The sequence below is a fragment of the Bos indicus genome, chromosome 23 (genome assembly GCF_029378745.1).
Source record: "Bos indicus isolate NIAB-ARS_2022 breed Sahiwal x Tharparkar chromosome 23, NIAB-ARS_B.indTharparkar_mat_pri_1.0, whole genome shotgun sequence".
NCBI classification, from domain to species: domain Eukaryota; kingdom Metazoa; phylum Chordata; class Mammalia; order Artiodactyla; family Bovidae; genus Bos; species Bos indicus.
In genome coordinates this window covers 6,367,714-6,392,003 of record NC_091782.1, presented here as the reverse complement: position 1 = coordinate 6,392,003, position 24,290 = coordinate 6,367,714, and the positions used below count along the sequence as shown (strand labels likewise).

The 24,290-nt window shown below is 39.8% G+C and overlaps 1 protein-coding gene across 2 annotated transcripts in view; it reads right to left on the bottom strand.

Moving 5' to 3' along the window:
* Nucleotides 1-24,290, bottom strand: part of HMGCLL1 (3-hydroxy-3-methylglutaryl-CoA lyase like 1) — a 199,324-nt gene that overhangs the window by 114,725 nt on the left and 60,309 nt on the right. For both annotated transcript variants that reach the window (XM_070777768.1, XM_070777767.1), the window contains exons 2-3: nt 13,459-13,539; nt 13,124-13,231 (exon numbers count right to left, since the gene is read on the bottom strand). In XM_070777768.1, coding sequence (XP_070633869.1) covers nt 13,124-13,231; nt 13,459-13,539 — 189 coding nt within the window. The remainder of the gene's footprint in view (nt 1-13,123; nt 13,232-13,458; nt 13,540-24,290) is intronic.

Sequence of the window (24,290 nt, the reverse complement as noted above, 5' to 3'; positions counted from 1 at the left end):
GTTATCGATATTTCTCCCAGCAATCTTGATTCCAGCTTGTGCTTCTTCCAGCCCAGCATTTCTCATGATATACTCTGCATATAATTTAAATAAGCAGGGAGACAATATACAACCTTGACATACTCCTTTTCCTATTTGGAACCAGTCTGTTGTTCCATGTCCAGTTCTAACTGTTGCTTCCTGACCTGCCTATAGGTTTCTCAAGAGGCAGGTCAGAAGATGTCAAGATACCAACAATTCTGGGAATCACAGTGGTTTCATTCTCAAAGACTGCCACTTAGGCTGGTGGGAGAAGAAATCAATGCATCCAAGAGACCCTCACTTCAACACGGGAAGCCTCACTTCATTTTTATTCAGACGTGACTCCAGATTTTGTGGATCCAAAATTATTGCAATTTGGAAGGGAACCTTTTTCAAAAATCTCTAATGTTATTAAATTTTACTAAAACACATGACTAGAAAATCAATCCTAAAAGAAGTCAATCCTGAATACTCACTGCATGGATTAATGCTGAAGCTAAAGCTTCAATACGTTGACCATATGATGCCAAGAGCCATCTCATTGGAAGAGACCCTGATGCTGAGAAAGATTGAAGGCAGGAGGAGAAGGGGACGGCAGAAGATGAGATGGTTGGATGTCATCGCCGACTAGATGGACATGAGTTTGAGCAAGCTCGGGGAGATGGTGAAGGACAGGAAGCCTGGTGTGCTGCAGTCCATGGGGTCATGGAGAGTCAGACATAGCTGGGCAATTGAACAAAACAAGATCATATATGGAGATTCTAAATAAAGTTACATTATGGGTGAAATTAAAACAAATAACATTTTGGAGACTCCCAACACGGATGAAATTGCCTACCCTTGATCTTAGCAACTTATCATCAAGGTAGTTAATCTATCTGAAATAAAGATTTCAGGGATTTCTTTTCCTTAACACTTGAGATCAGTTTGGCATAAACTGATTCTTATTCTTAGTATAACCCAGAATATCTTATTCTTAGAATAACCATCATATTTCTGGGTAAATTTATTTTGTATAAAGTCTCTGCTTAATATACCATTTTAAATTTTGCCAGGAAATATACTTACAGATCTATAAGCTTCAATAATATGTTTTGTGGAACAATTTCTTATAAATACATTTGAAGGATTCCTTTTTACCCCACCATCACCCAGGACAGCATTCAGATCTTCACGGAATGAGCAGGCAGTATCAGAAGGTATTTGCCTACTATCTCCACTGGCCAGTGAGATATCCCTGACGATAATACTTTTCCTCATACAGCAGGAGGGATGGATACAGGATATACCATTTCTTCAACACATGCCACAGATTACTATACAAATGTAAATAACGTGGTTCCAGACCCTATAACTCAAAACTCAATTTGAGCAGTAACTCCTCTTAAAGGTAACACATTCGTAAATTCAGTAATGAGGAAAAAATGGGACTAGAGCCCTTCCTGACAACTGTGGGTGGAAACACTTTACCCAGCCATGAACAGCTTGTAGACTGGGTCCTCTAGCTCTGTCTCATTCACAGACCCTTTCCACAAACCCCATATATCTTAGCCTCAGTAGCACAGAGGAAATCTTGGTCTGCTTGAAGAAGTAAGACAGTTTTAATAAATCACAGTCTTACAATAATAAACACAGGAAATCTCTGGAAAATTGAACATCTAGTTTTATTTTTTTTTCTACCCAATACCCTGTCTTGGCTGCTGCTGCTAAAATGGTCTGACACCATACTCACAAAACTTCTTAAGTCCAGAAGCCTAAAAACTAATTTGGGCTGGTGTATAATTTCCTGTGTTTCCTTATTTAACATCATCTTTGTGTTCTCAGGGCCTCTGTAGCGCCCTCTAAGGAAAGGAATGCACAAGCTTCTCAAGAGTGATCGGAGCAAATAGCATAATGACCCCACACTCTTTTCCTGTGAATGCCTGCAAGCCATTTTCATCATAATCTATTAATGCCTACAAATACTCATTTTTAAATTATAAAATAAATCCAAACCACCCAATGGATTTGTGTGTTATAAACTGAGAGACCAATGCTCCAGACAGAGAAACCAGAATCACCTTATTCATTAACATCCCCCCACCCCCCACCACCCTACCTCCCACCGCCGCTACCATTTCCTAAGGCAAATATAACAAATATGCATTAGTGATTCTTTGTTCAGGTCAATTACTTTGGGGACCACCCTCCTGGTCTTCCCAAGTCAAAACAAGTCTCAAAGTTCTCAGTATAATTTTCTTTTCATTCAACTGTGTTGTCTCTCATATATCATAACTTTGTGTTTGTTAATAACACTGTCAATGGTGTTATTTCTCATGCATGGGTGCAGAAATGCCTTTTAAAATATTGTGTCTAATGGTATTCATTCTGGATGACTGTAAATGGAGTTGCTCATCTATACTTAACATTTCCTCCTGGAAGCCCCTCTGCCCACAGTGGAGACCTGTGCTGATGAGAAGAAGGGAAGACTGCGCTGTTTGAGGGATATTATCTTACTGGCAAAAAGAAAGAGTTGTAGCAAAAGGGTTCTTAATACCCTGGCAAGTAATGCCATCAGGACAATAGCCTATAACATCAAACTGCAATGATCTGGCCTCATATGGATCTGAAGATCCAGTAAGCAGAAGAGAAGACAGGCCTTGAAAAGATTGGACAGACAACCTCTTGAACACAAACCGCTTAACATATTCTGATTACTAGGTTCTAGTTTATTATAGTTCACTTACAGATATCCACTTGATTTGAGTGATTTTATTTCCATTACCCTTTTTAACTTTACAATTGGCTTATTATACAGATAATGCTATCAACCACACATTATTTAACGTCTGAGTTCAACAAAGAATTCAATGCAGTGTTTAATAGAGACATAATAAAAAGCAGTGGATGGGTGAATAAATGAATAGAAAGAATCCAAGCCATAAAGAAATGAAAATACTTTGCCAAATTGTATCAGAAACAAGAGTCAGCTCTCAGACATCCTATTGGAAAATATGTATGTTGTTATTTCTAAACAGATACAGTGCTGTCACTGAAAGCTCAAGAAAACCTGAAACCTGGAGGATTTGGGAAGAAGTAATTACTTGGGGATTACTAAGAGATGTGTTTCTTATTATAATCAGTCTTGACTAAGAACAGTGTTACAATTTCTTGATGGTTCCACAGCACAGCAGTACAAGGTCTGGAGAAAGTAGTATTAATTTTCTCAAGTTGTTAGCATGGATTTGCTTCAGTATGTTGCTATCTCAAAGAATGGTTCATTTAGTAGTTTGAAAAGCAAACAGGAATGTGAGAGCCTAGAACAATTAAAGCAACATAACTATAGCCTATGACCTGTTGCCATTATAAATTTGAAGCTCTCCAAGATGTTTACAAAACGAACAGCATTCTTCAAAAGAATGCCCTATATATTGACAATGAACAAACAGCCAAAATTCATAGACATTACAAAATATTCTATTATTCTAAAAATATAATTCCAATTAGCCTTCAATTTGATAAATGGGATATTCAAGATAAATGAATTTGGATAAAAATTTTAAGCATATAAAAGTAAATGCTTTATATTTACTCTAGACATTTATATATTTACTGCATATATTTACTCTATACATTTATATTCCTTTCACTTTATCAAATGTGGAAGAAGTGAAATGTTAACATATGTATCTCTCATTAATGTGTAAAACTTACCTACTGCTTAATATGATTTTTGGAATGTAATGCTACTTTTAGCATTCAGATTTATCTAATTTCCTATGTTCACTACATATTACTCCTGTAGAACTTTCCAGCAATATCACCAGGCAATATTAGATCGGTGTGCATGCTATGTGTGTGTTTGTGCATATCTAAAAATTAGGAAAAAATACTTCATTTTTATTTTTAAAATTTAACTGGAATTATAATTCTTATAAACATATCAACAAAGTATGTCTTTTAAAACCATAATTAATTTAAAAATAATTAGTATATGTTTCATTTTCAGTGTTCAATGTACAAGGATCCTGAATTCTTAAAAACAAGTGCTGCTGCTTGGCAGCCTTAAAACTGATGATCGAAACAGTCCACATTTAATCTTAACACTCTAAACCTGGTTTTCACTAATGGCCGTGACTCATCCCATGAGCGTGGCGACTGTGACACGGGAAGTGCGTGAGTTCCTGGGAGCCTGGTCCACAGGACAGACTGCTTCTCTTCAGGTGGACGAGAGCGGCTTAGGCAGGAGCCATGCCAATGGAGTTGTGTACACTAAAAGAAGACTGACAAACTAATCAGAATAATGAAGAAAATACCATTAAAAAGTTAGAATCCAGTCTTTCTTTGCCAAACTGTATCTCTATTCAGCTTTTATGTAATTTTATTATATGCTAGACCTTTCAAGCTGTCGATGCATACTGATAAGTCTATGAGGCCCAATTTTAATGTAATGTTAATCACATACAAAAATTGAATTTTCATATGATCAAAATGCCTTTGACAGTTTCTTTCTTTCATGGATTAACTTAGAGAAAATTTGAGAGACTCAAATAAATAAAAAGTGAGATAAAGTATTTGAACATTTTAGGTCCTTTTTTATAATCTAAGAGCCAAAAAAAGACAAATTGTTAGTCAAAATGTAATTGATAAGATTAAGTCATTAGAAAAGCAGTGTATGCTGAGCATAGTAACTCTTTGAGCAGAATCATAGCTTTTGTCCTCATGGAGAAAAAGTCAAAAAAATATTGAATTGTAGCTTCAGTGTGAAAAAAATAAAATCTACCTAGTAGAATTGCAACATTATTGCTTTTCATTGTAAGCTTTGCTTTTTGCTTTGCACACACAAGTGGAATTACATCTTAGGTAGAGAATAAGTTACTGGAGAATGCCAAGTAATATGTACAAGACTAACAACTCGTTTTCCCCCAATTTTTTTGCAAAGTAAAAATTGAAAGCAAAGTAAAAAAGAAAAAAAATATTAGTGCCCACAATCCTAGTACATTTTTTTCATATTTCTGATTGTTTTCCTGAGAGAGACAAAAGTGTTTAAAAAAATCTGTGACTATGCTTTAAGCAATCTGCATACCCTCTGTGATAACAGTGGCAAATGAGGTAACTGTAGGATGAAACTTTAAAATGTTGCATTTCAGGTTAGCCACTCCAATACCAACCTGAATCCCACAGGAGGCAGCACAATTGTCTATTGGGAGTGAGCAGGCCTCAGGTAAGTACTAGCAGCCCTGAGAGTGCTAAAATCTTTTGGAATTTGGGGGTTTCGGACTGCCAAGCCTGCTTTTCTCTCAACTCTGTTCTTTCATTATTCATAAGGAAAAGCACATAAGTAACTAGATTAATTATTAGATCATTTTTAAAGACATAAGTGTCACAGATTAGAAAAGTGCTCCAATGATATCCCCCTACACATGTGTTCCTCTGCAACACCCCACCCCAGTCAAGAGGTGGCATGGATCCCTCCCTTTGAAACTGAATGCCTTTGTAGCTACATCAACTCATACAGTATGGAAAACTGATGCTAGAAAATTTATAAGGCTTGGCTATAAAGGGCATACCATTTGTGCTTGCCTCTTGGAACCTCTGCAACTCTAAATCACCATGTGATCGATGTAAGGCTGCCACGATGGGAGGAAACCCAAACTAGCCTATGTGGGTGAAAGGGCTCCTGTGACCCCGGGAAATGGGAACCGCGGTCTTATAAATTTCATCCTCTCTGGGCCGAAGGCAGAGGTCAGCTCCTCTGGGAAACACGGATGAGACTCACAGAAGATGAAATTACCCTGCCAGGACACTGTGCCTTATAAACAGAGGAGTTTGGAAGCTCTCCCCAAAAGCTCTTCACACAAGCCCTGCCACTTCCCCTCTTGCCCTGGATCTCTCTCTCTCTCTCTCTCTCTCTCTCTCTCTCTCTCTCTCACACACACACATATACAGACACACACACACACACATACAGACACACACAACTTCTAGGCTCAATTACCCGCTTCCCTGCCTCTTCCCCACACAACCATCCCCCTCAGAAAAAAAAACAGAGCAAGGAAAAGCAGCCAGGGGGCGCTCAGGAGCAGAAGCAACAGCCACCCGCGTCTCATCCAAGTACGTCTAAATCTTAAACTTCAACCCAGTAAATGTGTTTTCATTCCTAACAAAGAATTAATTGTCTCACACACTAAAAAGAGGACAGGGAAAAGTTTACACATTCCTTCTTGCTTACACTGTGTTTGGGCCATATTTTTAAGTGTTAGACTGATTTGTAAATAATTGTTACAGCCTTTTATGTGTATTTCTTTCTACTTTTATAGAGAAAAACTATTTCTGCCCTTTACTGACCCACCTATTCCAACAGTTAAAAATTAATTAAACAGGGAACAAATATTTATAACTGAGACTTTGCATGTGACAGATATAAACATACAGTGTCTTGTACCTTTCAGGCATTTTTATTTTTAAACAAATGGTATTCACTCATATGAATGAACATGTTTAAAACCAAATGGCCACATTAAAGATAATGGAAAACTCAAGTTCACTCTCAAAAATTATTGCATTTATAATGATTTAAATAGCTCATTACGGAGAGTTCCATTCCAAAGTTTCAGTAAACCCATAGAGTTTTATAAACACGTTTTTTTTCCTACTGTTACCGCTGTTCACTCTATTGAAGTCAGGAGCTCATTTCAAATGAGCTATGTGGACTCATTTCAAATGTCCTTAGATTATATGTCACTCTAAGGAAACCCTTTTTCCAGATAAGTTGTAAAGAACATGTATTTTTTAATGACAGGCATTTTATCATCTCTGGCCATTTAGATTATAGGTGTGGGATCCTGTTTTATATGGCAGCCTGCTACCGTGGAAATTTTCTTTCAGCTGCTTTAGTTAGAAAAGCTGCTGCCAAACAAAACAGTAGGAGGGAAGCTGTAAAAATGCTTTAAAATGCTAAAAAAAGAAATAAGTGAGCAAGCAGCAATCTAAACATAAACCAGAGGACTCTTCCCATGACCCACGTTTAAGGGAAAGAAACAGAAGATGCAGAGAACTAACAGTATGCCAATTTCAAGCCACACTCAAGATCTTTAGAAGAATTCGAAATTATTCAGACAATTGCACGTAAGCTGGTACACTAAACTCATCCTGACACAAATCTCAGATGTTTTTTTGAGTTAGACAAGCCTGGTGTCATGATATTTTCTCAAAAAAATGAGAAGTTATAGAATCTGGGAAAATATATACATAGGTAGATGTACAACTGAATCCTTGTGCTATACACCTGAAACCAACCCAACACTGTAAATCAACTGTACGTCGATAAAAATAAGTTGCTTTCAAAAAATGAGAGGTTATAATATAAAACTTCAAATTATCATTATAGGTTATTTAAGGCCTTTTTCATTAACATCAGAACAATGAAATCTACAGAGTTACATGATGAGATAACCTCCAACAACAATAACGAAATGCCAATGCAGGAGATATAAGAGACATGAGTTCCATCCCTGGGTGGGGAAGATTCCCTGGAGGAGGGCACAGCAACCCACTCCAGTGTTCTTGCCTGAAGAATCCCATGGACAGAGGAGCCTGGCGGGCTAAGGTCCATGGTGTCACAAAGAGCTGGACACGACTGAAGCGACTTAGCGTGCGCGCACACACACACAAACACAACAATAACAACAGAAAAGGCTCCATCACACAAACTTAGTAAAATCTAGAATCCAAACATGACTATGGGAGATCAAATTGCCAAAATGGTACGGTCTCAGTCCTGCCCTTTGAAAAACTCTTGATGTGTAGTAATAAGTAACCAGTATAACTTTGAAAGTTCAATCTGATATTATCTTTGATCCAGGCACACTGTTCTTTTACAGATAGAACAGTGATTTATTTAATAAAAACACTCTTTTTTTTTTTGGTTTGGAATGTATGTAACCAGATGAGTATTAAAAGTGAAATATATAGCATATTCTTTCATATTTGAAGGATGAGTATCTTTACTTTTTCAGACTGGAGTCCAACCCAATATTTAAACTAAACACATTATTTCAATCTTTAAGAAAAAGGCTGTTTATCCCAGAGAAAGCAACTGACTTAAAAGGAGCCGCAGATAAGTCAGTCAATCGTCTGTCAGTTAGACTTGTGCTCAGGTAACACTGGTGAGCGTAGGGGGAGCCAGGTGCCCTGGGCTCTGGCAGCCACAGACAGGGCTTTATGCGTAAACCCACCTGCGCTGAACGCATCACTGCTGGGACTGCCAGGGTTCAAAGAGGCTCAGTCACTCACTCCAGCTCCAGGCGAGGCACAGAGACATGGTACAGAGGAGCCTCTGCTCCGCACAGCTGTCCTCGTGGGCCATGTGGGGAACTCAGTCCTTTATCCAGTAATACTCTGAGCCAAATGTTGAGTTCATGACCTCTCAACAGGTTAAGTCCTGAATCCACCTCAGAACCAAGCCCAGAATGAATCATATTATTTTACGGTCCTATCACAGGCATCTACTTCCTGTGAGGCCAGAAGGCATTTTCCCATTACTGCTCACAGAGGGATGGCCCTCCCTCTGTTCACTCCTTTGCTCTTGTTAGGAGCTGAGTAAGAAGAAGAGCAGCCTCTGTGCAAGGGGCTCTCACCTCGTTCTTCTCAGTGGCCCTGGGTGTGTCCCAGCTTACGCTCAAGAATAACCCACCAAGCAATTTCCAGTATAGCGGAATGAGATAATTTCCTGAACATCACCATAGTCGAGAGACAGCTTTACAAAACCATTGGGAAATAACAGTCTCTTGAAGAGATACTGATGTAGTTGGAGGTTATCTTATCATGTCGGGCTTCCCTGATTGTTCAGTTGGTAAATAATCCACCTGCAACTCAGGAGACCCCAGTTGAATCCCTGGGTTAGGAAAATCCCCTGGAGAAGGGAAAGGCTACCCACTCTAGTATTCTGACCTGGAGAATTCCATGGACTATTACCATCCATGGAGTTGCAAAGAGTTGGACATGACTGAGCAACTTTCATTTTGACTTATCATGTAATTCTGAAGATTTCATTGTTCTGATGCTAATGAAAAACACGGAATCTGAAACATCATCTTGGTGGGGCATCATTAATGTTACCTGTCCTTCCTAAAACTTACTCTAAAATTATACCAGCCTATCTAGTTTCTCTCCAACAATAATCAAATACATGAAAAGAGCACTAACTAAACAAAATACATAGGCAATGTCATGAAGACTTAAAAGATGATAAAAAGTCTCACATGATAGTAAGTAAAATAATAATAGCTCACAGTTTGCAAAATGACAATGTCAAGGAAATAAGTCTAGTCTCATTAAGCTGTTTGTGTCTTCCTAAGGAAATTATCTGTAGCCTTTGTAACACAAGATTGAATACACGAACAAAATTTAAGAGTCACTTGTCCATATCAAAGGATGGAGTCATGTGTTATTACGATTTCAGGCTAACAGGTCCATTATTCATTTCATAGTATTTATTGAGCACCTACTTACTAGTCACCAAGCAATGGGGACACAGTGACAGTCAACAGAGACACGGTCAAGATTTCTTTAGCCCTCATAGTCTGGGAAGCAGATCCTGAGACAGCATTTATAAAATGTATATATGATTATAAATGGTGGCATTTGGGATGAAGAAAAGTCATCCCTTTACTTTAAGGTATCCCTTTATCCTTAAAATAAAGTTATCCTTCATTTTAAGGATACATATAGTAACCCTGATATTTGAATATTGAAGCTGTGAAAACTGATGGATTACTGTTAATAATATTATTCATCCTTTTGTGGTCTCTCTTGTTTCCAACACCTTAAAAAGTACTTAAAAGCTTTTAATGTTTTAAGACTCTTACACCATCTTGTTATAACTGAAAAGCAAAGCAGAACCTGAGATGTACATAAGAAAGCATAAATGAAGCACGATTAGATACAGAGGGAGGATATGAGCAGGAATAAGAGACAGTTTAGTTTGCTGGAAGCTTCCGCCAAAGGAAGTAGGGCCACGTAGAGAGACCTTGAACCCCAGGCCAGGTTCCCAAACTTTTTAAGCAAGGAGAAGGGAGCTTATAAAGAGCTGAGAATGTGAGTTTGAAGAGGCTGGTATTTCTGGGAGGTTTACTTGGAAACAATGGGCAAAATGCAGTAAAGGAGAGACAGTGCTTACAAATATCATTTAAGAGAATATGCCAATAATTAATCCATAAGGGTATGGATTACTAACTCATCCATGGAGTTGAAAAATAATAGATAGGGATAGGCTACATAAAAGCAGAGACATTACTTTGCCATTAGTATGTATGTAGTATGTATGTAGGAGAAGCCAATGGCACCCCACTCCAGCACTCTTGCCTGGAAAATCCCATGGATGGAGGAGCCTGGTGGGCTGCAGTCCATGGGGTCACTGAGGGTCGGACACAACTTGAGCGACTTCACTTTCACTTTTCACTTTCATGCATTGGAGAAGGAAATGGCAACCCACTCCAGTGTTCTTGCCTGGAGAATCCCAGGGACAGGGGAGCCTGGTGGGCTGCCGTCTATGGGGTTGCACAGAGTCGGACATGACTGAAGTGACTTAGTAGCAGTATGTATGTATGTGTAGAGACATTACTACTTAAAAGCAGAGACATTACTTTGCCAACAAAGGTCTGTCTAGTCAAAGCTATGGTTTTTCCAGTGGTCATGTACGGATGTGAGAGTTGGACTATAAAGAAAGCTGAGCACAGACAAACTGATGCTTTTGAACTGTGGTGTTGGAGAAGACTGTTGAGAGTCCCTTGGACTGCAAGGAAATCCAACCAGTCCATTCTAAAGGAGATCAGTCCTGAATATTCATTGGAAGGACTGATGCTGAAGTTGAAACTCCAATACTTTGGCCAGCTGATGCAAAGAACTGACTCACTGGAATAAACCCTGATGCTGGGAAAGATTGAAGGCGGGAGGAGAAGGGAACAACAGAGGATGAGATGGTTGGATGGCATCACCGAATGGGCATGAGTTTGAGCAAATTCTGGGAGTTGGTGACGGATGGGGAGGCCTGGCACACTGCAATCCATGGAGTCGCAAAGAGTCGGACATGACTGAGCGACTGAACTGAACTGATAGGCTATATTGAGGAGGAAGAATTTTGGGTCAGTAACTGACTAGATATAAAAGACTCTTGAGAATTTAAATCCAAGATTCTGAAAGGAACAATGGGCTATGAGCATAAAGTAGGATCAACAATAAGTATGGTTTTGAACCCACTGAGTTTCAAGTGCTAATAGCATGTCCAGCTGAAGCTCGTCAGAAAGGACAGAACTGGAAACACAGACGTGTCATCCTCTCAGAAGTGACTGTTGATATTGGAAGGGTCAGAAAAGAGGAGAGCAGAGGCAGGGGAAATTATTAAAGAATCTCGAGGGAACTTGGTGGTGGGGAAATGTTGTTGGGAAGCCAAAAGGAGCTTTAGGGTGGCAAGTGAAGGAGGATTGAAGAGGAAACCAAGGGAGCAGGATGAAAAAGTAATCAGCGAAGTTAAGTTCTGGGGAGAGACTAGGGGACCCAAGGAATAAGAACAGGGTTCAAGGAATCCGAGGATCCAGGGAATGAGAACTGGACTAGGAAGGGAGAGGGGTTCACTGTTTGCTAATTATTAATCACATTTCAAACATCAGAGCCAAGTCTCAGAAGTGATGGCTGCGTCCATATGCTAGCCAGCTCTGAAAAAGACTATATCCTCTTCAAGAGAAGATTCCAGATGACTCCCTTTTGTCTCTGATGAATCTATGTATTTTCATCAATTATATGAATATATATAAACTAGCAAATATAAGCATTAAAAAAGAGTGTATATCTATTATACATTTCTCACTGTTTAAAATGGGATTGTATGGGCAAGATGTCAGGTCACACTTAACATCACTTCCTTCTAACAGACAAAACTGGTAAATCAGCTGGAGATATTCAGATCACTCATAAAGTCAGTAAAATGGTAGGTTCTAGGAGGTTATCTTAGAAGCAATGGGTGAGATGCATAAAGAAGGGAGAGACAGTGCTTACAAACATTATTTAAGAGACTATCCCAATAATTAACTCATAAGGCTGTGGGTTACTAACTCATCCATGGAGTTGAAAAAAAAGAGATAACCATAGGCTACATTGAAGAGGAAGAATTTTGTATCAGTAACTGACTAACTAGATATAAATGACTTTTGAGAATTCAAATCCAAGATTCCCAAGGGAACAGTGGGCTATGAGCACAAAGCAGGATCAACAATGTCTGCTTGTGTAAATGGAAGCAAACGGAAGGCAGGACCCTAAACTGCTATTGAGAGTCTTATCCCCTACTCATTATATTGAACCATACACTCTTGGATGTTTAGGATGAAGTTCCAAACAGCTTTTAAACAACTAAGTCCAAATAACTTTTTAAGACTTAATATGTATATTTAATTAAAGATGTTTTTTACTTAATCATATCTAAGTGTATGGGCTTCCCTAGTAGCTCAGTTGGTAAAGAATCCACCTGCAATGCAGGAGACCCAGGTTTGATCCCTGGATCAGGAAGATCCACTGCAGAAGAAAATGGCAACCCACTCCAGTACTCTCGCCTGGAGAATTCCATGGACGGAGGAGCCTGGTGGGCTGTAGTTAGACTGTGTGACTAACTTTCACTTTCATTTTCAAGTGTATGGACTAATATTTTATAAGAATACAAAAAACTGGTAATTATATCAAGTTAATATCACAATGTATATCTCACTGTTCACTAAATCTTTCACTAAAGTGAAAAGTACTAGTCACTCAGTCGTGTCTGACTCTTTGTGACCCCATAGACTGTAGTCCCCTAGGCTCTTCTGTCCATGGAATTCTCCAGGCAAGAATACTGAAGTGTTTAGCCATTCCCTTCTCCAGAAGATCTTCCTGACTCAGGGATCGAACTCAAGTCTCCTGCATTGCAAGCAGAAACTTTACTGCCTGAGCCATCAGGTGTATGAGCTAAAATTTCATGAGACTATAGCAAACTGGTAATTATATCAGGTTAATATCACAATACATATCACGCTGGTCACTAAATCTTGGCAGTGTTGGATTAAGAATCCAGTTAAGGAATTACGGACTTACATACCTGTGGTATCCACCTGGAAGACACAAAGCTTGTCACTTCTATTACAGACAAGCCAGTTTGGGAAAGTTGATTGATAAATTCAATTTTTATATCTGTAGGAACTATAACCTAAGAAAACATGAAAAATTACATGTTATTTGCATAGCGTCTAAGACACATAAATAGAAATTAATTCTTAACTGAAAGTAAATACTATTTAAGATGTATAAATTCAAGTAGCAACTGAGAACACACATAATCATCTAATATATGAAATCCACATAAGCCTTTAGACTCTGAGTAAATATTTAGATTTAACATTTTAAGTAAACTGTGTAAAATAAACATCAAACTACCTTTTCATTCTGCAATCCATCCCTAGGTCCAACTTCTACTATTTTAACATATTCAGGGAATCCGGATACCTGGGCTGATTCCTGAAATGGAAAATACAAGGCAAGAAAAAGAGATAACTGTTATGTCATCAAAGCTGCTTATATGAAAAATCAAACAATTCCACTTTGTTAAGATTAAGTTCTCACCCTGGAAAGTTAAGAAAGGTAAAAAAATCAATGCAATGATATAGTGCAAAATACAAAGTTTATGCTATTAACAATGTGAAGTCATTTTTTTCTTACAATCCAGTAATAGTATAATTGGGCATCCCTGGTGGCTCAGTAATACAGAATTTGCCTGGGACGCAGAAGGCAAAGGAGACATGGGTTCAATCCTTAGATCAAGAAGCTCCCCTGGAGAAGCGCATGTCAACCCACTCCAGTATTCTTGCCTGGAGAATCCATGGACAGAGGAGCCTGGAAGGCTACAGTCCATAGGGTTGCAAAGAGTCAGATACAACTGAAGCGACTGAGCATAGCGCAGTAGTCTAATTATGATTAAAACTCAAAAGATGAACGTCAAAGATAAAACTGTGAAGAAGATGACTTAGGATCTAAAGATCAAATCTGTTGAGTACTTCTGTGTGTGATGATAAACACAGCATCATTTGAGTTCATTAAAAAAACAGATCTTTGTATTGACAGACTTTTGCACTTTCCTTCACTTGCCAAGTGTGAATTCAGATTTCTTGCCTGTGCTGGCGAAGACGTGTTGTTTATTTCCTGTCTGTGTCACACAGCGTGACCAGAACCTAAACACAGCTTCCTGAAGGTCAGACTCCCCCACCCGCACCAGGATGACCCAATCCTGGATATTCCTGTCTGTCCCTAACCTAACGATTATGGACATACTATGTTTAGAAGGACACTAGTTTAAAATAGGAGAAATAGAAACAGATTTTCTCAACTTCATATTGCAGTTAAAATTAGAAATAGGCTACATCTTTCCAGACGGAACAAACATAACCTCCTGATATCTCTAAGCACAGTTAAGGACCGGTAATCAATCATCAGAGTCTTCAGGCTAACAGAATTGAACCAGATCAGCATAACCTGTGCTTCTAAGTTTTCATTTCCTTGCTTTTTTGTTTTGCCTTCCATAAGGGATGATTAATCTGTGCTGACCAATTTGTATTGTCTCCGTCCTGGTAACAATCACAAGCATACATCGATGAAGTGGCTATTTTGGGTGTGGGACTCCGTTTGTTTCCATAACAGGAAAGAACATGCCCTGCCCGCCCTTGGAGGATCCATAGCTGTTGCTTGATTTTATTAGCATTCTGTGCTAACTAAACTCAGCAAAAGAACCCTGATGGTTTCTGTTACAAAGTTTACATACCACCCTCTGCAATGTCCACGAAATCAGGCAGTTCAATAAGCAAAAATTAACCAAAAAGGAAATGAATTCTCATTCCTGCATCTCCTGAGCAGGTTGTGATGCATGCAGTTGGGAGGGTGGAGGCTTGAGTGAGGACTTGTGCAGTTTCTCAGCCTTAGGCTCGGTTTTGGATGGTGATCATGGAGTCATGTCTCATTCACAGGGTGGCCGTCATTTCAACCAAACAGTACAGGAGAGAGGGGCATGGAAAGGCAGAGTAAATAAAGAGTAGCTCACTCCTCTCTCTTATTACATCCTAAAACTACAAAAAAAAAAAAAAATTAGGCAATCTTAAACCATGTTGTCTTATTATTGTTGACTGTTTCCTGAAACTCATTTCCAATAGCAATTAGCTTGGAGCCTACAGGGATGAAGAATATTTCTTTATCAAACAACAACATTTAACAAAGAATATGAACATGGTATTTTTTAAGCTGACAGCAGTATGCTGAGTATAATTAAAGGGACCTTCCCTTGCATCACTGTTGTAAGTGGCAGAGGTAACAATCTTAAGAAATTACAGTACAATTCTCCACCAAATACTGTTATAGGCATGGATCTGTATACCCTCTTCTGAATACCTGAGAAATCAGAAGAAAGTTATAATGCATTCAGTAAGCTCAAAGAACAACATTTCCCTTTACATAGCATGTGTGTGCATGCGTACTAAGTCGCTTCAGTCGATTCTGTGCAACCCTATGGACTCTGTTCACTACCAGGTCTCTAACCATGTATATCTAATGGGTACCTAATTGGTATATTTATTACTTGTTCTATTTTGGCATACACCCACCATCTAGCACTTAGTTGGGAGAAGGAAATGGCAACCCACTCCAGTGTTCTTGCCTGGAGAATCCCGTGGACAGAGGAGCCTGGTGGGCTGCTGTCCAAGGGGTCACATAGAGTCAGACATGACTTAAGTGACTTAGCATGCATGCATGCATTGGAGAAGGAAATGGCAACCCTCTCCAGTGTTCTTGCCTGGAGACTCCCAGGGACAAAGGAGCCTGGTGGGCTGCCATCTATGAGGTCACACAGAGTCGGACATGACTGAAGCGACTTAGCAGTAGCACTTAGTCTGTCCTTCCTAAGTGCTTGTTGATTGTATTAGTGAGTCTCTTTTGTCACTGGCTTTATTTAAATTGTCATCCTTTTTCATTCAGTCTATTGCTTCCTAAGTATTCTCCCTAATCTTATTGTCCATAATTAAAATCTTTCTTTCAGAATCTACCAGTCATTTGGAGAGATCTATCAACCTAAGGTAAAAGATGATGCATGACTAACTCACCTTCTACCACAATCTACTTCAAGCATCCTGTGATTTTAGCCATGCTAGAGTCATGTCCTGCTCACTTTCATGACTGTACACATGAAGTTACTTTTCGTTGGAAAGAGCTTCTATTCATAGGGGAAAATTTCCACCAAACCCATGTCTCTTCTTCATGGGCACAGGATTGGACTTCATTTCTCCCCTAAGAGTCACATTTGAACAAGTTCAGCTGACAGAACATGAAGGTGAATGCTATGTACCCCTTTTGCTTGACCCATGAAAATACCCCATGTACACACATCCATGCTCCTTCCCTTCCAGACAGCTTGATGTAGATGAGTATGGCAAACTTGGAATCTGATAAAGACAAAAAAAAGAAAAAAGGAAGGAAGCTACACTTGAATCACTACTTGGAAAAGAATTCTATAAGAAGCAATTGTTTTGTCATAGAAAAATAAACATCAACTGTGTTACAATATTGAGAGGTGTATCTTATATAGCTACTAATTATGAGAAAAAGATGAAGGGCCTGAAGTTTTACTTTACTTGCAAGCTAACAAGTTGAGCCTGCCATGGATGCTGGTAGAAGACACAAGAACCCTGGGTCAGAGAAGGAAAAAAGGTATGATCACTCCTAACAACCACAGTAGTTAGAGGATCAGGATTTATGTGGTTCTCCAAGCCCAATTTCCAGGAAGAAAAGAGGACCTTGTAACGCTTGCACAGGCAATGGGTTCCATTACAGGAAAGGAACTCCCAAGCACATGGAGCTTGAAACTTTGGTAACAGTCAGTAACTGTATGGCCCCTTAGTGACAGAGGGAGACATGTCTTTATGAGGCTTGGCCATGAGTTCGCCTGCCTTTTGTCCCAGAGAAAGACACTCCCCCTTGGCTCCAGAAGGATATACTAGTTCTATCATTGAAAGCTGCTCTGCATACAAAAATCCTTGGAAAGAGAGTTTGGAACAAGGTATTTGTGCCTCTGCTTGTAAGACAAACAGAAACTCAAGACACCCATGAAGAATTATTTCCCAATAACACCCACTTCATTTTTACACCATCTTGGTTTATGGTAAATTGTCACATTAATAAACCATTCTGTTTAAATGAACAGGAGCTAGAACCAAATCAGTTCAATTTATCTCATGAAAATATTTAATTAAAGCTAATCCAAAAAAAATAAAAAATAAAAATAAAGCTAGTCCAGCAGGTGGCTTCCAGGATGGCACAATGGTAAAGAACCTGCCTGCCAGTACAGGAGACATGAGTTATATCCCTGGGTCAGGAAGATTCCCTGGAGGAGGAAACAGCAACACACTCCAGTATTCCTGCCTGTAAAATCCCATGGACAGAGGAGCCTGAAGAGGTATAGCCCATGAGGTCACAAGAGAGTTGCATACCATTTAGCAACTAAAAACAGCAACTAAAAAACAACAACAGCAGCAGTCTCACCAGACCTCCAAGGAACAGGAGAAAACAGCCTACAATACAATACAAAAATAGCCACGCCCACTCCTCCTGAGGGTCCTGTAGCCAACCAGCGGAATGAATCCTATGCAGCATGGTCTTGGCATCAGAAACCTGGAGTTGTTTACTCTGTACCTATGTTATGACGGTGGGTATGTTACTACGTTCAGTGCTATTATATATCCAGCAGCAATGGTGGCAATCCAGGCAATGGAGGTTTGATCAGCAGTGTGATTCCAGTGTGCCTCATCAGAGTATGGGCCTCAGATGACCCATCGGCAGCCATAATTTATTGCCATAATTCATAGTGCCTCCCCAAGGTGTCTTTAACATCTAAGTCCACAGTTTCCCAAATGGCAGACAAATAAGCTAGGCCAATGACCACAACCCACGAGTCAATAAAAACATGGGAAAGGCCTCCAGTTCCACTGGATGAGTAGAGTGATCACAGCCCTTTTCAGTTCTGCATGGCAGCCTGGGAGGTTTCCCAACCACAGGAGCCCAGGGGTCATCATCAGGTTTCAGCTCAGCTGAAACATCATCCAACCACGCTAAGAAAAGCACCGTGAAGAGAAGGGTCCCCACTGAGCTGGTAGCTTTGTTCCAGGCAGTGGAATGGACAACAGAGGGCAATGACTACTTTTCGTGTGTAAAGCTGAGATTGCACTGGGGACAGGCCAACAGCTTTCTCAAATATACCATTTCCATTTGATTAGTGAGGCCTGTTGAAAATGTCTGACCTCGTTAGCCACCACCTCCAAGTTGAATCCCCAGAATGGAAATATGGGCCAGAGAGTCAGAGAAATCTCCCTGAGTCAAGTGTCCAGTTAACAAAAAGGACTCCATGGCAGGCTGACAACTGATTTTCCAAAGATACCTGGAAGGCTGTGTCATGGCAGTAATGGATACACAGCCCTCCAAAGTGCCAGGAGGAGGAGGCTTCCTGACTCTGCCAGAAGCCTCAATTTGCCAAATCACCAGTCACAGAGCCTTGGAGCTCCAGGAGGTCAGAGATTTTGGGGATCCCCCGAAGATTGTGTTCTGCTTCACTACCTGTAGCTCTTCCTATTGAAATGGTTCCCTCTGGCATTTATGGGACAGAAAATCACAATCACAATATGCTCCAGTCTTCACTATACATTCAGAAGTGGAAGCAGCAAGGCTGCTTCACTTCCCCTTTGCCACTGGGAATACTGCTCAACCCCATCGATTGAATCAGGACACCCACCACCACGGGACTGATAGGATGGTGACTTGGTAAGAGTCCCCACTCCCCGAACTGGTCCCTAGCATACTCAGAGGCTATTCATGCACCAACAATCAGCTTTTGCCTGAAACAGTTGAAGGAGGAAGGACAGCAATGATGAGGGGGTGCAGAAGGAAAGACCAGCATGGCAGCTGTTCACTGGCTCAAAACAATGGCCTTGCAATGTCTCAGGTCTACACAAAGCCATATACCAGAGAGCAAAATCATTATTTCTGACGCCATCTCTTTTAACCTTGGTAACTAACCCCTGGACTTAGTATCCATAGCTGTGCTGGTTTCCAACAGAGTCATCAGCTTGTTCCCTCTGCCTGACAAGGGTTAAACTTGTACATGCTTCCACTATTAAGATACCATCTCTTAACTCTTTATCCAGTTACAGTATAAGGCCTAAGAGAGTTTTGCAAGGTGGCAAGGCTGACTTTAAAATTCATCTATAATTCTTTGGGTCCTTTCTCATTTTCCAGTGGGCTGTTTTTCAGCATCTTATACATAATCTGAGGCAGTAGCTGCTGCTGCTGCTGCTAAGTTGCTTCAGTCATGTCCGACTCTGTGCGACCCCACAGACAGTAGCTCACCAGGCTCCCCCGTCCCGGGGATTCTCCAGGCAAGAACACTGGAGTGGGCTGCCACTTCCTTCTCCAATGTATGACAGTGAAAAGTGAAAGTGAAGTCGCTCAGTCACCCCTGTACTATTCAGTGGCTTCCTCTCATGTTGTCCAAATTTCTTCTTTCAACACTCCCAGTAACTACTGGTGGACAGAGAGAAGAGACCCTTTAGCCCACCCAGGACTCATCTTAGTCTTAGTTTTTGCAATGGATGGGCTTGAGACTGATCAGTAGATACCTAAGGAAGTTCCCCTTCTCTGGAAAGAGCCAGCACAAGTATGGCATCACTCAATCTTTGAACCTATTAATACTTCCCTGAAACCAGACAGCAACCATCTTCCCAGTTCCTCATCTTTAACAAGCAACAAAGCAGGGGACCATCTGTTGCTCCATCAACTATGAAACATGTCTGTTACCAATTCCTGTGGGTGTGTGTGGGGGTGTGTGTGTGTGTGTGCATGCATGCACTCTGTCGTGTCCGACTCTTTGCAACCCCATAGACTGTAGCCTGCCAGGTTCCTCTGTCCTTGGAATTTTCTGGCAAGAATACTGGAATGGATTGCCACTTCCTACTCCAGAGGATCTTTCTGACCCAGGGATTGAAACTCCATCTCCTGGGTCTCCTGAACTAGCAGGTGGATTCTTTACCATTGGCGCCACTTGGGAAACCATGATTTCACTCAAATTCCATTAACCACCTGACTACCCTCATTCTTCCTTTTGCAGAAAGTCATGTCTCTCTCAGCATCCCAGTTCACCCACAAAACTGTCAAAACCCATGAAAGGCGATGGTATTACTGCACATGCTAGCTAATAAGTAGCCCTGTCAGTGTTCTGGATGCTGGCAGAGGCCATGCAACTCTTGAGTCAAAGAAAAGACGCTTTACTATTCACCTTAATAGCAGAAGCCACAGCACCAACAGTTTTTTGTACTGGTTCCCTGAGCATTAGTGGAGCCATGCTTGGGGAACCAGACCATTTCAACATATCTGCCCTTTGTTCTGAAAAGACGCACTATGTCAGAGAGTGTTTTGCCTATGTTCTCCTCTAGGAGTTTTATAGTTTCTGGTCTTATGTTTAGATCTTTAATACATTTTGAGTTTATTTTGTGTATGGTGTTAGAAAGTGTTCTAGTTTCACTCTTTTACAAGTGGTTGACCAGTTTTCCCAGCCCCACTTGTTAAAGAGATTGTCTTTTGTCCACTGTATATTCTTGCCTCCTTTGTCAAAGATAAGGTGTCCATAGGTGTGTGGGTTTATCTCGGGGCTTTCAATTTTGTTCCATTGATCTATATTTCTGTCTTTGTGCCAGTATCATACTGTCTTAATGACTGTGGCTTTGTAGTAGAGCCTGAAACCAGGCAGGTTGATTCCTCCAGTTCCATTCTTCTTTCTCAAGATTGCTTTGGCTATTCGAGGTTTTTTGTATTTCCATACAAATTGTGAAATTATTTGTTCTGGCTCTGTGAAAAATATTATTGGTAGCTTGATAGGGATTGCATTGAATCTATAGATTGCTTTGGGTAGTATACTCATTTTCACTATATTGATTCTTCTGATCCATGAACATGGTATATTTCTCCATCTATTAGAGTCCTCTTTGATTTCTTTCATCAGTGTTTTATAGTTTTCTGTATATAGATCTTTAGTTTCTTTAGGTAGATATATTCCTAAGTATTTTATTCTTTTCGTTGCAATGGTGAATGGAATTGTTTCCTTAATTTCTCTATTTTCTAAAATCCCATGGGCAGAGGAGCCTGGTAGGCTGCAGTCCATGGGGTTGCTAAGAGTCGGACACAACTGAGCAACTGCACTTTCACTTTTCACTTTCATGCATTGGAGAAGGAAATGGCAACCCACTCCAGTGTTCTTGCCTGGAGAATCCCAGGGATGACGGAGCCTGGTGGGCTGCCATCTATGGGGTCGCACAGAGTTGGACACGACTGAAGTGACTTAGCAGTAGCAGTAGCAGTGTATAGGAATGCAAGGGATTTCTGTGTGTTGACTTTATATCCTGCAACTTTACTATATTCATTGATTAGCTCTAGTAATTTCCTGGTGGGTTTTTAGGGTTTTCTATGTAGAGGATCATGTCATCTGCAAACAGTGAGAGTTTTACTTCTTCTTTTCCAATTTGGATTCCTTTTATTTCTTTTTCTGCTCTGATTGCTGTGGCCAAAACTTCCAAAACTATGTTGAATAGTAGTGATGAGAGTGGGCACCCTTGTTTTGTTCCTGACTTTAGGGGAAATGCTTTCAATTTTTCACCATTGAGGATAATGTTTGCTGTGGGTTTGTCATATATAAACACTCTCTGACATACATCACAGCAGGATCCTCTATGACCCACCTCCCAGAATCTTGGAAATAAAAGCAAAAATAAACAAATGGGATCTAATTAACCTTAAAAGCTTTTGCACAACAAAAGAAACTATAAGTAAGGTGAAAAGACAGCCTTCAGAATGGGAGAAAATAATAGCAAATGAAGCAACCGACAAACAACTAATCTCAAAAATATACAAGCAGCTCATGCAGCTCAATTCCAGAAAAATAAATGACCCAATCAAAAAATGGGCCAAAGAACTAAAAAGACATTTCTCCAAAGAAGACATACAAATGGCTAACAAACACATGAAAAGATGCTCAACATCACTCATTATCAGAGAAATGCAAATCAAAACTACAGTGAGGTACCATTTCACGCCAGTCAGAATGGCTGCGATCTAAAAGTCTACAAGCAATAAATGCTGGAGAGGGTGTGGAGAAAAGGGAGCCCTCTTACACTGTTGGTGGGAATGCAAACTAGTACAGCCACTATGGAGAACAGTGTGGAGATTCCTTAAAAAACTGGAAATAAAACTGCCATACGCCCCAGCAATCCCACTGCTGGGCATACACACCGAGGAAACCAGAATTGAAAGAGACACTTGTACCCCAATGTTCATCGCAGCACTGTTTATAATAGCCAGGACATGGAAGCAACCTAGATGCCCATCAGCAGATGAATGGATAAGAAAGCTGTGGTACATATACACAATGGAGTATTACTCATCCATTAAAAAGAATACATTTGAATCAGTTCTAATGAGGTGGATGAAACTGGAGCCTATTATACAGAGTGAAGTAAGCCAGAAAGAAAAACACCAATACAGTATACTAACGCATATATATGGATTTTAGAAAGATGGTAATGACAACCCTGTATGCAAGACAGCAAAAGAGACACAGATGTATAGAATAGTCTTTTGGACTCTGTGGGAGAGGAAGGGGGGGATGATTTAGGAGAATGGCATTAAAACATGTATAATATTATATAAGAAATGAATAAAAAAGAAAAAGAAAAGATGCACTATTACCCAAGGCCACTTGCTACACAAACACTTTTCAAAGATATTTTCAGAGGAAGCTAGTAAGACATGTAGAAATGTGAGACACCCATGAAGAATCATTTCTCAATGCTTTGATGACCTCAATTACTGTCTTCAATCAAAACACTTAACTCATTATTCAAGATTTAACTTGTTACCTACTCAGGACTTTTGTGAACTCCATGGAGAATTAAGTACAGTTAACCCTTAAATAATGTGGGAGTTAGAGGGTTTCAGCCCTCCTCTCCATGCATTCAAATGCACACAATTCCTTCCCATCCACAGTTCGTCCTACCTGTGCTTCTGTATCTGTGGATTCAACCCCACTGCACATCCCATCAGGTAGCACTGTAAAATTCACTATTCAAAAATGCCCACATATAAGCGGACCTGCACAGTTCAGACATTTGTTCAAGAGTCAACCGCAATTTCATTTCTACAAACCCATAACACTTTGTAGAGATGTCCTATAAAAGAGATCTGTAATTACTTATTTACCTGCCTGTTGCCCATTTTTTTATTATAATCTTTCAGGATGGACACATACTAGGTGCTTAATTACACTGCTGAATGCATGAATGAGTGAATAAATTCACATCTAAAATTCAGAAAAGCAAAGATGACCTTCCATTTATACAACACTTATTAGCCAGAATTATTAGAGTTATTGGATATATGAAAATGACCCAACTGCACAATAATCTCTGCCCATAACAAGATTACATTTTAATGGAATAGGGTCTGTGTGCTACTCTCTGGGAGAGGGGTGGTGGAAACATGGCACTATTCTTATATACTGAATATATAAGAATTGATGAATGACTTATAAGTTCCAAGGAATTATGCTCTAGTCTACAGAACTGGGCGCCACTGTCCTTAAACAGGTCTATAGTATAAATTTATTTTTATGGAATTAAAAGCCCTGTTACTAAGCTCAATGCATCCTGTTTAATGTGGAGTAGTACATGATACTAGTGAACAACAAAAGATGTATTATCCAGAATAAGGGTTTAAAAATGCCAGGGTTACATGACTGAATGTAACCCTGAATGTATGCCCACATCTGGAATCGGATTTCTAACAGTTCACTTTCATAGGGCAAAAACTGAGGCAATACTATCTTACATTTATGTCCTGCCTTATTATTCCAAAGCACTTTTCTATCTACATTTCATCTGTGGAGCTATTCTGTGGGGAACGCAGACTGAAAGAGAGATTAAATGACTTTCTAAGGTTCTCAACTACGTTTCCTGGCTCCTGTTCTAGTTTTCTTTAGGATGAGATTAAATATATCACCAACTATTGAGCTTTGTTTGAAAAGTAATAACGAACCATTCTTTCATGAAGAACATAAATGGGCTGCTTTAACTCACATTTTTCAATCTTAAATAAAATTAAATAGAAGACATACTTTCATGGGAATTTCTCCAAAATCT